Source organism: Rhinatrema bivittatum, chromosome 4 (genome assembly GCF_901001135.1).
Source record: "Rhinatrema bivittatum chromosome 4, aRhiBiv1.1, whole genome shotgun sequence".
Taxonomy (NCBI): Eukaryota; Metazoa; Chordata; class Amphibia; order Gymnophiona; family Rhinatrematidae; genus Rhinatrema; species Rhinatrema bivittatum.
Window position 1 is genome coordinate 331,200,435 of NC_042618.1, and position 14,743 is coordinate 331,215,177.

At 42.5% G+C, this 14,743-nt stretch overlaps 1 protein-coding gene across 1 annotated transcript; it reads left to right on the forward strand.

Moving 5' to 3' along the window:
- The first annotated feature begins 112 nt into the window (after window positions 1–112).
- On the forward strand, window positions 113–10,386 carry LOC115089521. The gene is made up of 4 exons (XM_029597590.1): window positions 113–1,356; window positions 5,464–5,799; window positions 7,738–7,886; window positions 9,977–10,386. The coding sequence occupies exons 1-4, from the start codon at window positions 1,284–1,286 to the stop codon at window positions 10,091–10,093; spliced, it is 675 nt and encodes a 224-aa protein (XP_029453450.1). The 5' UTR covers window positions 113–1,283; the 3' UTR covers window positions 10,094–10,386.
- The last annotated feature ends 4,357 nt before the right edge of the window (window positions 10,387–14,743 follow it).

Consider the following 14,743-nt stretch of genomic DNA (forward strand, 5'->3'; position numbering starts at 1 on the left):
AATTGCTACAATATATGTCATGAATTGTCCATAGGATTTGCTCACGTAAGTGTCCTTTACTCAAGTAAATGGCTTTTGAAAATTGCTACAATAGCAGTTACATTTATACGTGTAAATCCTTATGAAAATTACCCCCAGAGTTGGGGAATGCAACAGCACACATAGTTGTGCAATTTTAAAACTGCACGAATTGTTTTGAAGGGAAAAAGTACCCGCAGAAAAAGCAGATGAAAATGTCTCTAAATTTTCAAAGGGCAATTAGGTGCATACTTTGAGAACCAGTGCAAAGTCTGTAAGGCACACAAGTTACACCGATTTTCGAAGCGGACTTATACACCTAAGGGTAAATTTTAAAAGCATGGCAAGTGCCAAAACCAGGAAATAATGTGCATCTCTTGGGCTGATGCGTGCCGCACGGTTTTTAACAAGCGCGCAAGTACACGCGTATCTATCTCCTGGTATGCACCCAAAAGTTTTTTGGGGGAAAAAGGGGCAGGGCCCAAGCGCATTCTGGGGTCCTTGTCTGCATATCTTTACTTAAGCTATGGCTGGATTGTACCTAATATAATAAAAAAAAAATGAGGCTAATTAGCGAGGGTTGGGGCTAAAAGGGAGGCAGGTTAATTAGGAAGGTTAGGAAGTCCTAGCCTCAACGTGGGCAAACTGGGAACAGACTGGGGAACCTGGTGATTGCGTTGGCGCTCGTGCATAGCAAAACCCCCCACTTACACAGTAGAGCCGGCATTTGCACACGCATGCCCACATCCATCTAGAATTGTGTGCACATATAAGCGTGCACTGCCAGTTTTATATCATGCGCACGTCCATTAGTGCGAGCTGGCATATACGCCCGCGCAGCTGTTTAAAGTTACCTCTAAAGTGCCGCTTTGAAAACTAACCCACCAAATCCTCCAGCACACAACTGCACCTGTTACCTGCATGGAAACTTTACAATGAAATGTCCATATATGCTTTTGGAAAAAGCCAAAACTTTCAGCGATGTACTGGAAGGGGCTGTAGAAGGTTCCTGGGAGTCCCCCTCTTCAATAATTTTAAAAGAACAAAGAGTATCTTTCCCACATGAAGTAGAGCAAACGGAAAGCCTTCAACCGCATACATTATGCATTAATTAAACTAAGAGGCATAGAGAGGAAAGGGTGACATTAGGTCGTGGGAGGGACTTAATTTGGCATCAGACCCCTGCTGAAACTGCTTCATGTGAAGTTTCACCCTGCATTCCAAAAAAAGCAGCAGACGGAGGATACCAAAGGATATTTTGTGTAATGATGTCATTAGCACACACCTGCCCATTGATCCCGCTGCTTCTTCTATTCCTGGGTTTCCCATCCCCAAATGGTATGTATTAAAAGGATTTATTGACTTCTTTTGGGGGTTTCTATAGTCTACTTTCAGATTGTTGCAATTCAGTCTAGCAACAACTCACGTGGTGTTTCATTTTCTCAGATTTAAACTTTAGTTATTGCATTTACAGAGCCTGTTGAACATTTCTGGACATACCACAGTATTGTACAATTAACTGCACAGGTTGTCCATTAGTTTAGAGCTTTGTTTATGTCGGAGTCTAATGCATTTGTCATAACTACATCTATAATGGTTGCTGTAAGTGTATATTTGCTGCATGTACTTTTGTGAAAGCATTAGCAAGATATCTGGGTAGGATAAGAGACTCCATAGCAAGTTACAGAATCATTTGACAAATTTCAGAGTTTCAAGCTTCTTATTTAGAATAATTACACCTTAGGCTTCTTAGAGCTGTTCTGCTTTCAAAAATTGTAAACCATTATCACATTGATTTTTGTCTAAAAAATTAAGAGTTTGGAGTAAAATGTTCATCAACCTTGTCCTATGCTCTCTTCTCTTGCACATAGAAAACAGGATTCTTTTCTTAGGTGCTCAGTGGGGGCAGGGTCATTTTTATTTGTGCTTTTACAGGTACTCAGCCCCAGGCTATTTTAGTACAGTCATTTATGTGCATAAAACCATGTTTGATTATTGTTTTACTAGCCGTTAAGCCCGTAACAACGGGCTCGGTCCGTTTCCTTCCCACTCCCTCTCCCTCCCCCTCATTCTCCCTCCTCCTTCACTCTCTCCCCCCTCCCTCTCACTTCCCCCACCCCCCTCTCCCTCTCCTCTCCTCCCCCTCACCTCCTCTCTCCCTCCCCCTCTCCCTCTCTCTCACCTCCCTCCCTCTCTCTCCCCTCCCTCTCCCCCCCTCACCTCCCTCTCCCCCCTCCCTCTCTCACCTCCCTCTCTCACCTTCCCCTCCCTCTCTCGATCCCCTCCCCTTTACGATCGTCCACAACCGGCAGACCTCGGGGGGGGGGGGGTCCCGGGCGCGCGCGGCGGCACTGCCACTTCTCCTCCCGCTCTTGCCGGCAGATCTCGGGGGGGGGGGTGTCACTCGCGCGCGCGGCGCCGCTGCTTCTCCTCCCGCTCCTGCTTCGCGGCCGCCGCCGCTCCTGCGGCCCCACCGCCATTTCTTTTTTCCGGGCACGCACGGCTCTGACCAACGTGCTGGCCCGCACATGCGCGGTAGAGCTGCTCTCTACTGTGCATTTGCGGGCCGTCGGTCAGAGCCTATTTATAAGGTAGATTCTGGTGTTTTATGTGTGTAAAAGAGCATAAGATTAACCCTACTGGGTGAGGCCAAATGTCCACCAAGCCCAATATCCTATTTCTAACTGTGGCCAATCCAAGTCACAAGTTCCTGGCAGGATCCCAAGGGGTGTCTCGATTCCATACTGTGTATTCCAGGGATAAGAGGTGGATTTCCCCAAGTCCACCTTAATGATTAATGGACTTCCTCTAGGAACTTGTCCAAAGCTTTTTTAAACCCAACTACACTAACAGCTTTTGCCACATTTTCTGGCGATGAGTTTCTGAGCTTAATTATGTGCCGAATAAAAAAAAAATATTATCTCCTATTTGTTTTAAATGTACCATTTAATAACTTCATTGCATGTCCTCTAGTCTTTCTACTTTTTCAAAGCATAAACAACTGATTTGTGTTTACTCGTTTCACTTCACTCATTATTTTATAGATCTCTATCATATCTTCCCTCAGCAGTCTCTTCTTCAAGCTGAAGAGCTATAACCTTTTTAGCCTTTCCTCATCGGGAAATAGTTCCATCCCACCATCCCATTTATCTTTTTGGTCACCCTTCTCTGTGCCTTTTCTAATCCTGCCTTATCTTTTTTGAGATGTGATCAGAATAACACACAATACTGAAGATGAGGTTGCACCATGGAGCAATACAGAGGCATTATATCCTCTAGTTTATTCTCCATTCCTTTCCTAATAATTCCTAGCATTTTGCTTGCTTTCTTGGCCATAAACTGAGCAGAGAATTAAATATATTATCCACAATATTATCCTAAATCCTTTTCCCTAGTGGAGAGTCCTATTATGGAACCTTGCATTGTATTGACCTTTTAGCCCTACTTTCTATTTTCTTTCTACCAGTTCCTAACCCACAACAGGACATTGCCTCCTATCCCATGACTTTTTAATTTTTTCATGAGTCTCTCATGAGATGCTTTGTCAAGTGAGTTCTAAAAATCCAGATACACTATATCAACTGACTCACTTTTATCCACATGTTTATTCACAGCTTTAAAAAAAAAATGTAGCAGATTGGGGAGGCAAGACTTTGTCCCATTAAACTATGCATAAATATGTTCAGTAATGTTGTTCTTTAAAATAGTTTCTTCCATTTTGCCCAACACTGACGTCAGGCTCACTGGTCTATAGTTTACTGGATCACTCCTGGAAGCCTTTTTAAAATTGGGCTTTATGTTGGCCATTGTTATAAATTATGGATACTTTGTTATATCCCACAGGGAGCAAGTAATTCAGGTTATAAAAGTGCTTTTAAATAAATAAATGGCTTTGAAACTTACCTTAAGGGACTTACAAAAAATAGAGATGTTATCGTATGTGAATTTCCGAGACCTCAAAGCCCACAGACATCTGAAGAAGATACTCAAAAGCGCATGTATAATGACCTCTTTTTTCTCGGTCCTTTAAAAGATATCGCAGCCTACAAAGACTCCAATTTTCTCCAGGACTAGTAAGGCTGCTGAAAGTCTTCATGTTTGGAAATGTTCCTTTGCCGAAGGCTGCATACTATGTCTTTGTAGGGTCAGGCAGGGAGAAAAAAGCTCTTGTTTTGTTTTTCATTTGGTCTGTTTTTCCTTTGTGAGGCATAGACTAAATGGTTTTGGTGAAAACTAGAACCATAGAGAAGTAATTTTGTACCAGACTACATAAATTTGCAGGCTGTTACATTTACTTGGAAAATTATCCCCGCACAAGTTACACTTGCCATTGCGGGGAGTTTTTCCAATAAAACTTGCGTGCATACGTTTTAAAATCAAAAAAACCTTCATGGAAATCCAAACCTAAACAAGGCCCCCCCCCCCCCCCCCAGAATGCTTTACGACATGCATATAAATTAACATGCATGCAGGGTGTATGTGCATAATTTTATGCACATGTAGGGGCAGGCAGTTTTCAAAAGGACCTTTTCTGTTTCACCCGCAGAAGTCCACTTTGAAAATTACCCTCTTACAGACCGATGCAATACAGTGCGCTCAGCCGAGCGGACTGTATAACCCGCAGTTGGACGTGGGTTGAATAGACGCTAATTAATCCCCTTATGCAATAAAGGGATTAGCGACTCTATAACGCGCGTCCAACGCGGAGTGAATCTAATAGCGCTCATCACATGCAAATGCATGTGAATGAGGCCATTAGGTATTCACTTCCGATGCAAAAACAAATGTGCATCTAGGATGCACATTTAGCGATCAGAAATTAACGCCTGCCTGGAGCAGGCATTAATAGCTGAGCGTTCCTAAAACTAGTACAGAAAAGCAGAAAAAAATGCTTTTCTGTACTGCTTCCTACTTTAATATTAGGAGGTAAAATAAAATAAAGTTTAAAAAAAAAAAAAACACCTGCAGTCGGGTGCAGGAAACGGACGCTCAACTGACAAGCGTCCGTTTTCTGAACCCCCCCTGGCTGTGCGGCTGTGCAGCGTTTAGGAAAACCAATGCCGATAAAGTCGACATCGGTTTCCTAACTGGTGGAAGGCCGATGCCAATCGGGTTCTCGTTAGCAAGGAGGCGCTAGGGGCGTGCAAGCGACCCTAACCCCTCCTTGCTAACGCGACCCCCTAATTTAAATATTGCATGGCGCCCCCAAGGGAGGCGCCTGGGGGCGTCTTAAGAAAGCGGGCGCTGACTGTTCAGCGCCCGCTTTCTGCACATATTTTCTGCATCAGCCCCTTAGTGTGCGCTGATCATTTTAGCATGCCCTAAACAAAATGAGTCAAAACAAACAAAAGCACTTCCATATGTCTGTTGAACATAGGCAATCATTTTTTCAGGTATCACTTTGCTACACTCTTCACAGGATCTATTGTATTTCTCCTTATTTAGGGTCAGAAAACCTGAAGATTAATCAGTCGCCGAATGAGATTTTCGTTGGAGAAGGAGGTTCGGTTCGGATAAGCTGCTCATTCACTGTTGCAGGGGATCCGGTGGGGGTGTATTTGAAAAGAAGATGCAGCAAAAAGATTGCCTACTTTCAAAGCAATGGAAACACCTTCATGGAGAGAAATCACACTGAGCTCTCTGGGAACGTGCGCAACTTCACAATAACGCTGCACCAGCTGCAAAGAAACGAAACTGATTGGTACCTGTGTGAGGGCGCCATCCGCAATCCCTCAATTTCACAAATGTGGGGGACTGGCACACTGGTGATCGTACTAGCAGGTACTCTTTCTCTGCATGCAGTATGCATACGTTCTGAATGCAAAGGGAGGGCAGTAACCAAAGGTATTTCTGCCATTAAATTGCTGTTTTAGCCTCAGAAATGGGCTCTTGACTATTCCCCACCCTCTGTGGGGCCGATGCAATACAGTGTGCTCAGCCGAGCGCACTGTTTAACCCGCTGTCGGATGCGGGTTAAATAGGCGCTAATCCCCACCCCTAATGCAATGGGGGATTTGCGCCTATTGAACCCGCATCCAAAGCGGAGTGAATGAGTTAGCGCTCATCACATGCAAATGCACGTGAATGAGGCTATTACTCATTCACTCCAAATGCAAAAAAATAAATGTGCGTCTTAGACGCACGTTTATCTCTCAGCTATTAACGCCTGCCTGGAGCAGGCGTTAATAGCTGAGCGCACTGAAAAAAGAACAGAAATAAACTGCTTTTCTGTACTTTTTTAAAAGTTAAAGGAAAAAAAACCCTCTGCCGGCCGCTTTGAAGACGGCGTCGGTGTTCATAACCGGCAAACCACCGGTAACCACAAGGTCGCATTAGCAAGGAGGCGCTAAGATCGCGCAATCGACCCTAGCGCCTCCTTGCTAGCGCAACCCCCTAATTTGCGTATTGCATGGCGCCCCCTTTGTGGGCGCCATGCGTACATTAAGAAAGCGGGCGCTAAAAAGTCAGCGCCCGCTTTCCGCGAATAATATTGCATCGGCCCCTTAGTGGTTAAAAAATATACATGTATGTCAACAGGGCACACACTTTTTTTACCCACGTGGTTTGTAAGTGCTCCCGGGATGAGGATAGATAGGAGAGGCAACAACATGCACAGTTTTGGATATTCCAAACTACGCATGCTATTCTTTCCTAAAATAGACCCACCCCAGAAAAACAGGCACAGATTTGTGCAGGTACTTTTGAGGAGGCACTAATCAACTGCTGGTGCAAACCCTGAGGGTAAAAACTACCTATGGAGTCTGCACCATGGGGGTCAGTGTGACTATTGCCCACACAGAGAGCAGGCGTCAAAGAAGAAAGTAATTAAAAACTGAATACTGGGGTCAAGGTTCAGTAGCCCTCGTTGCAAGGTCCTGCATTTACATTGCACCTGCTTTTCGGAAGGCGTAACTTGTGCAATGTAATTTGCGTCTAAATCCCAACTCCACCCCATCCCCACCATCCAGAACGTCCATTTGCAGTACATGTAAAAGTACCAGATTACGTGGGTACTTTTATGTGAACTGCACCCAGGGCTGTTTTAGTACAGGCATTAAACCCAGTTTTATGTGCTCAAATGGCTTTAAAAGTTAGCCCCTAAAAGTTGTAAAAATATTTGGCTATTTCCACAAATGATGAGTAGGTTACTAAACAAAGGGGCTACTTCTTAAGCCTCCAAGCCCTTCCCACAATGATAGCGTGAATGAACTGATCCGTGCTGCTGAATTTTTATTTTATTTTTTCCTCTTTGGCTGCTGGCATACGGGGCAGATTTTGAAAATGACTGAACTGGTTAACTCCAGGAATTAACCAATTAAATCAACATCTTTAAAAATCCAGCCCCTCTCTGACCACTGAACACATTTGAAGACCTTGCTTACATTGCAGCTGTGCAGGCTATATAAAGTTGCACCTAAAGTACTGGCCCATCCACATTAGCCTGCTCGCTTAGATATGGTTGAATATGATAAAAGAAGAAATTAGTCAGTAAAAAAGGTTATTCTACAGAGCAGCCCCATGGCTAATGCTCAGTTTTCTATCTCACTTTAAACGTTGATCCATGTGTACCAGATTTGGTTAACCCCACCCACTCACACAGGTAGGAGCCACAATCTCTCTAGCAAAGATAAGTTTTGGTTTACATTGCCTACTACTGATTAGAGTATTCACGATTTATGTTTTCCAAATAAAAATTATTTGATTTTAACTTTATTGCAGATGCAGTCTGTGATGACCCACTTTCAGCAAAATCTGCAACAGAGATGACTCATTCTTCGACATGGCAGCTTTATCTGCTCATTGCCTTTGGCATTATAATTCTTGTCTTGATGTTTGGCCTGGTAATCCTTGCAGCGCGTCAGATGGATGTAAGCATAGAGTGCCACAATCGGTTCAGTATCTTTTATTCACATTATGCAATGATAACCTGATACTGGTGGTATCCCCAACCTTAACAGAATAGGGCAAGAACTGCCAAAGACATGGAGTTCCCAAATCGTTCATAAAAATACAGATTACTTACATATTACATCAAGAGACCATGATACTAAGGAGCCATGTGAGAAAAGAAGCATTGTGATTTAGCTTTACGTGTCACTCCATTCACAAAAAGTATTTGGATCCACTTCTTAATCGTAGGTCTCCAACAATTTATGTTTTTCAAAAAAGTTTTTTTTTTACGAATTAAGGTAAGTGCTGGCTAAAGTGTCTTTCAAAACCACCAAGACTGTCCTTAGTCCCATCAAACACGGCACAGGTTGTGTTTTGTGTTCTTCATCAGGGGCTTAAACCTAATGCAGTATCCAACTTGTGGTTCCATGCCTCAGCCGTCAGGTTGACCCGCACCCCAGCCATAGATATAAAGCCCGGGAATGCTTTTACTCACCGGCTCTGCGCCCGCAGCAAAAATATGGGTTGGGGGAGGAGAGCAGACAAGAAGGAACCTACTGCATCACTGGCAGATCCATGGCTTCCCAACCCGCAGCAGAATTAAAAACACCGCAGTTACTGGAGACAGGAGTAGGAGGGTCTGCCCACCTCTCCTGCAACACTGATTGGTTAAAACGCTTGCCAAGGGAGGGAGAGAAGGAGACCCATGGCCCTTGTGCGCCGGCATGTCCACAGTCACATGAGCTTGCATGGGCTCATGGGCCTCCCCGAGCCCTGGGTGACCCCCCCCCCCCCAGTTGCTGGAAGGAGGGGGGGTGAAGTAATACTTGAGTCCTTGCGAAGGACAATTTTCAAAAGTCATTTACCCTGGTAAATTAATCGTTTGGAAATTGCCCACCCCATACCTGGGTAAGAGTGTGCACGGAGATTAACAGCGCCCATACTTTTACCCACATTTGGAGTAGGCATTCCCAGGAGCCTGTTTTAGCTTGAAGAGGAAAATAGCGCACGTAGATTTCCTTTTCAAATCTGTGTGCTTTATTTACAAGAGGAAAAGCACCTATGGAAAATTAAAGTGCCCAGTCTGCTGGTAAAAGTACCCATGTGGACTTTGTATCCAGGCTGGTACTTTTCAAAATTGTCCTTTGTAGACGGCAGCCTTCAGAGTGTGCGCAGAGGTATAAAGTCTGCGGTTACATTTTACCTGCAGACTTGTCAGTTTTCAAAAGGGAAAACCACATAACTTTTAAATGCAGGGAGAGCCTGCCTGCCTTATAGCAGTCTTTTGTGTGCATAAAACATGGTTTTATAGGTGTAATGTCAAAACCGCTGCATATCCTTACCTAAAAACAGCCAGAAAGGAAAGGATAGTGAAGTATCTTGAATCCTGCTGCAGGCAGGGGGTGAGCGGAGACTTTCTTCTTCATCCTACAAAGGAAAATCCACTGCCACTTAGATTCCCCCAGAAAAATGTTTGCTGGTAATGCTGCATGAAAGGGGGGACATGGCAGATCTTACTGATTCCCTCCTCCTTGACCTCTATACCACTGCTACTGTGGTTGCAATGGGGGGGAGGAGGGGCACCTGCTGTTGCCACTGCTTTGGGGGCAGGCACAAAGGGATTATCCACTTCTTGTCAGCCCCTACGACCCTAAATCGATGTAGGACCTTGGGGGTTTGCAGATAGATAAAAGAGATCCTCTTTAGCAACTCCTCTCTGTTCCCTTGCCCCTTCTACCTCTCCTTCCCAGTAATGCATGACATCATTGCTAATGAAATGACTTTTCCCGATTAACCTTGAACATCATGCTGAATCCTGAAACGTACATAGTCGCACAAGTGCACGCACTCCCCATGTTCCCCTGAATTTTCAAAGAGAAACTCCAAGGAGAGTTTTCCTGTGAAATTTCACTTGTTTGCACAAAGCAAGAATCAAAATCGCCCCCTTCCTGTCCTGAATCATGAAGAGCTTCTATTACCTAATTCTCCAAACACTTGATTGTGTCACTTTGTGTTCCATCAGAATTCTCTGAAACCATTTGTGCTTTTTTCTTTGTTCTGTGTGTAGCTCAAGGAATGCTTCAAGCCAAAGAAGAAATCAAGCCAGAACTTAGTGTATGAAGATATGTCTTACAGCCTGAGACGTAATACCATGAGCAAACCCACTTATTATCTCGCCAGCTAAAGAATCCTTTCTGCCACTGAGAGACAATGTTGCTGAGACTGCATAATTCCCATTCTTGTCTACTTTCAGGATGTTTGCTTACCATTTCTCTTTGCTAAGGAGCAAGACACCAAGGAATAGCATGGTCCAAAAATATTGTAGGTTTCTATTAACTGTCAACAGTCACGATTTAAAAACAGAAATTACAAAGTCTTGCCGCCATCTTATGTTGGAAGTCACTTTGTTACACATAGGGCCGGATTTTAAAAGGGTTACGCGCAAGCCCCGGGACGCGCGTAAGTCCCGGAGCTTGCCTGGGGGGGGGCGTGTTGGGAGTGACGCAGCGTTTTTGGGGCGTGTCCGGGGGGTGTTTCCGGCTCGGGGGCGTGGCCGAGTGCCCCGACACAGGGGCCTGCCGCGCCGGCGCGCGTAAGTTACTACTGCCCGGAGGCAGTACTAACTTTTAAGATAAAGGTAGGGAGGGGGTTTAGATAGGGCCAGGGGGGTGGGTTAGGGAGGGGAAAGTGCAGGGGGGTGAATGGAAAGTTCCCTCCGAGGCCGCAGCGTTTTCGGAGCGGCCTTGGAGGGAACGGGCAGGGCTCGGCACGCGCAAGGTGCACAAATGTGCATCCCCTTACGCGCGCCGACCCCTGATTTTATAAGATACGAGCGGCTATGCGCGTATCTTATAAAATCCCGTGTACGTTTGTTCGCGCGCGCGTAGATTTGTAAAATCTACCCCATAGAACACAGTTTTTCAGTTTTGGAGAGTATGAGCAGTGTATGAAGTATTTCCTCTCTGCCATCCGGTAGTCTAAAAGGTAATTCTAGAGAGCATTAACTTAATTCATTGTTAATTTTCTAAAGATTTGAAACTTTTAGTAAATGCTTCCCTTCAGACAAAAGAAGACTAACATCTCGCTTTAAGTTAGTTCAGCCAACTTGTATTGTGATGTCATCAAATCATTCCTAAATCTGCTTTGCTATTGAATAGGGCTGCTGATGTCATAAGTATTGTCATATCAGCTTGGGAATTTAGATGAATATATATTTTACTATGCATTTTAAAAGTTATACTTTTCATTGACTTGTTCTACTAATATTAATTATCATAGCTGAGAGTAGAAAACAAAATTTGTGAAAGAGTAAAAAAAAAAAAGTCTTTTTTGTTACCTAAAAGGAAGAACGTGAAGACCATAAAAGTGGGATAAGAAGCAGGCTGGCCCAGTTGGTGCTGTGCACTGCCATGCTGGAGACCTGGGTTCGATTCTCAGGCCAGGTTTCTGTTTCTTGGACTAGCTGGGAATGTGAACGCCATGGAGCCTGTAAAGGCAGTGTTCCCAGCTCTTGGGAGGAGTTCAAGCCAATGCTCAAGGATGGCACTCGGAGACCAGATTTAAGAGTTCATGCTAGCTGAATTCTGGATGGAGCTGTAAGCTTGTGGTTCCTGGCCAAAGACTGCCGTTGGGCAGGGCTGAGTTGGGAGGGGGATTTAAAAATAGGGGGAAATTTTTCCCTACCCACTGAAAAAAAAAATACCTATGAATGAAGGTTCAAGGTCCCCATGGCTCAGTAGAGAGCGGACCCAATTGAGATGGAAACACAAATGAGCAGGAGGAAGCTGCTGGGTCGGAAAATAAGCAGGATAAGAAGAAGAAAGAACTTCGACAACAGATTCTCAAATACTTGCAGGGTTTTGCATCATTTAAAGCAGAGACAGGCACAAAAGTCAATAGTTTTTAGTTCGGAGGTATAGTTGGGAATATTACCATGTTTCCCTCAAATTGCATGGTTCTCATTATATTGATCTGATAAACCCACAGGAGAACCCCAGGATCAGACTCCTGAATCTCAGTCTTTAATGAGAAGTATTTCTGAACCTTAAGATAGAAATTGCATGTAAGAAAGAAAGCTGTATTCATTCTTGTTGTTTTACATACCTTTGTATATTATGCATTTATATAGGATGAATTTATATAGAATTCTGTGCAAAATGTAGTAGAAAATACTTTAATCTATAGTAAAATTAAATTAGCTGAAATGATCCTTTCTTTAATAATGTAAATGGTTTGCAATGGAAGGTACGGTAAATATAGAGCTTTTTATATTATTGTGAAGTGCAGAGAAGGCACAGCATTGACTGCTACAGCATGAGGATGGGATTTTCCTGACCTGCTCTGCTGTTCGCTCCCCTTTATCCTTGAAACATGACGCTGCTGCTCCAAAACGCACCCTGTGTTTGACTTGTGTAACCTAGAGTTTGTGAGTAGAGTAGTTTTCTTATCCCCAGGCCTCTGTGGGTCATTTTTTTATTTAATGTTTGTTTTAATTATTTTGGATTTAGCTCATGCCTTTTTGTTGGTAGCTCAATAAAAATTGTGTCAGGGGATCTTTGTAGTTTTAGAATATTGCCTGATGATATGGGGGTGTGGGGGTATCCTACAGAAGATATCACTTTTAATTAGTTTTATTTTCATGTCACTGATTTTGAGCAGTTAGTATCCTCAGTGCATACATGAGAATCACTGGCATAGTACATTTACACACACACACTTGATCAGACACACCCTATTTTAAAATAAAAATAAGGATTTTTACTTTTTATTTTTTTTTAAATAAAATGCTGTGGGCATTTTTTCCAAGCTGCTGCTTATTAGGAGCTGTTTTGGAAGCTCACCTACCCTAGTATGACTTTAAACATGCATAAAACATAGCAAATAAAGACTACATGGCCCATCTAGTCCACCCGTGACCAAATGAATTAGTACAAGCTTGATGCCTTGGAAAGTACCCTGTAAAAATGTTGTAGAACTATTACTTTAAAATGGACTTTTTAAAGTTGTTTTTCTTGTTCACATACTCATATTATGAATGTCTCATCAAACTATCGACTAGCCATGATCTATGAATGTCTCTTGTGAACCAAGAATGAAGGTATATAAAATGCTTAAATAAATAAATATTATTGACTGCATCACCCAGAGTATTTTTATGGATGATTTGATTTTTTTCAGTGGATTTTACTTCCATGTTCTTTAGTTGAAGCTGGTGGTTGTGTTATAGATGGCAGCTCTTTTTCTTTAGTTTGTAATCTATGGTGAGTTATTTTGGGGAAAAGTGTGTGATTTTTGCAATATAGTTCATCAAGAGAAAGGTATATTTTTCGCACAATTGAATTCAACAGAGATAGTGAGAGCAGGCACAAAACCAGAGAAGAAACTCTTCCAGTAGTTCATAACTCAATTCCTTCAAAATAAGAATGAAAATAATTTATATTTTCTCTTCAGAATCATCCTGTTCTATTTCCTTATGAGTGAAGGGCAAACCATCATGTTCAAAAGATTGTATGTTTTGTGTTACCTTGTGATCAGAACCTTGGAAATCCTGCTTGATGTCATGTAATAATGACATCATAAATCACCTTATCTGCAGATACAGCACAGTCCATTCATCCCTATTTTCTTATGAAGTACATTAAATAAAATAAATGACAGTTTATTGGTTGTAATATAGTAAATGAGAACAGGTAAAGACCAAAAATGGTCCATCCAGTCTCCCAAGTAGCAATTTGTCCACTTTGGATAGATGCACATATACATTCCCCTGTCCAACCCAACATCTTCTCCTCATTCCCCCATGTCCAAAACCCAACCTCTCAAAGTTGTACCACTGCCTTTCAGGATCCTTTTTTCACTGAACTATAAAAAAGAAAACAGAGAAGAATGGTATGGAGTATGAAGGGTACAAATATTTTTTTCTATTGGCTGGCCGGAAAATGATTTCAGATTTGAAATCAAAGTTGCAAGGTTCATTTCTTAAAAGTTTCACTTTGAAACCAAATAATTCATTAACAAAAGACGGAAAATGCGAGTAGAGCTATTATTTTAAAATGGATTTTTGCTATAATTTTGCATTGTTTTGCTAAAAACATAGCACCTGATTTAAAAAGCATTTGCTCACTTAAAATTGGGTTTTACACGTGTAAATGCAATTTACTTGAGTAAGTGGGCTTTTGAAAATTGCTACGGTATATGCCATTGATTGTCCATACGATTTATTCATGTAAGTGCATTTTACTTGAGTAAATAACTTGAAAATTGCTAGGATAGTATCTTACATTTACACGTGTTAATCCTTTGACAATCACCTCTATACATTTTTGGGGAGGGGGAATTTTCAGATGTCCCCACAAAGTTGCAAGCATCACAGGTGCTTTTAATGCACTTTGTACAGATTTTCAAAGAGAAACTACCTGCATTGTTTCTCTTCAGAAATTAGCAGGATGCAAAGTACACACGCTGAAAGAGTCGTCCAGCGCATCTAATATTTGTGTGGGTGGCAGAAGGGGCAAAACAGCATGCGTACATTTGAAAATCTAATGTACATACATTTATTTTTCTCCCCGACCTAAACCCACACACAGGAATGCTTCTTTCCCTGTGGCTAAAAGTATGCACACACTGGCAGCCGTGTTAGTTACATTTGAAGAGGGCAATGTTCAGTCAGACCAGTTTACCCTGGTAATTTCGTTTGAAAATTGCCCTCTTTGGGGTCCAATTTAAAAGTTATTTACACACTTAAAGGTGAATTTTCAAAACCTTACATGCATAAAAATTAGCATATATGCATGTAAATAGCATATATTCACATATATATTATTTTATAAACCTC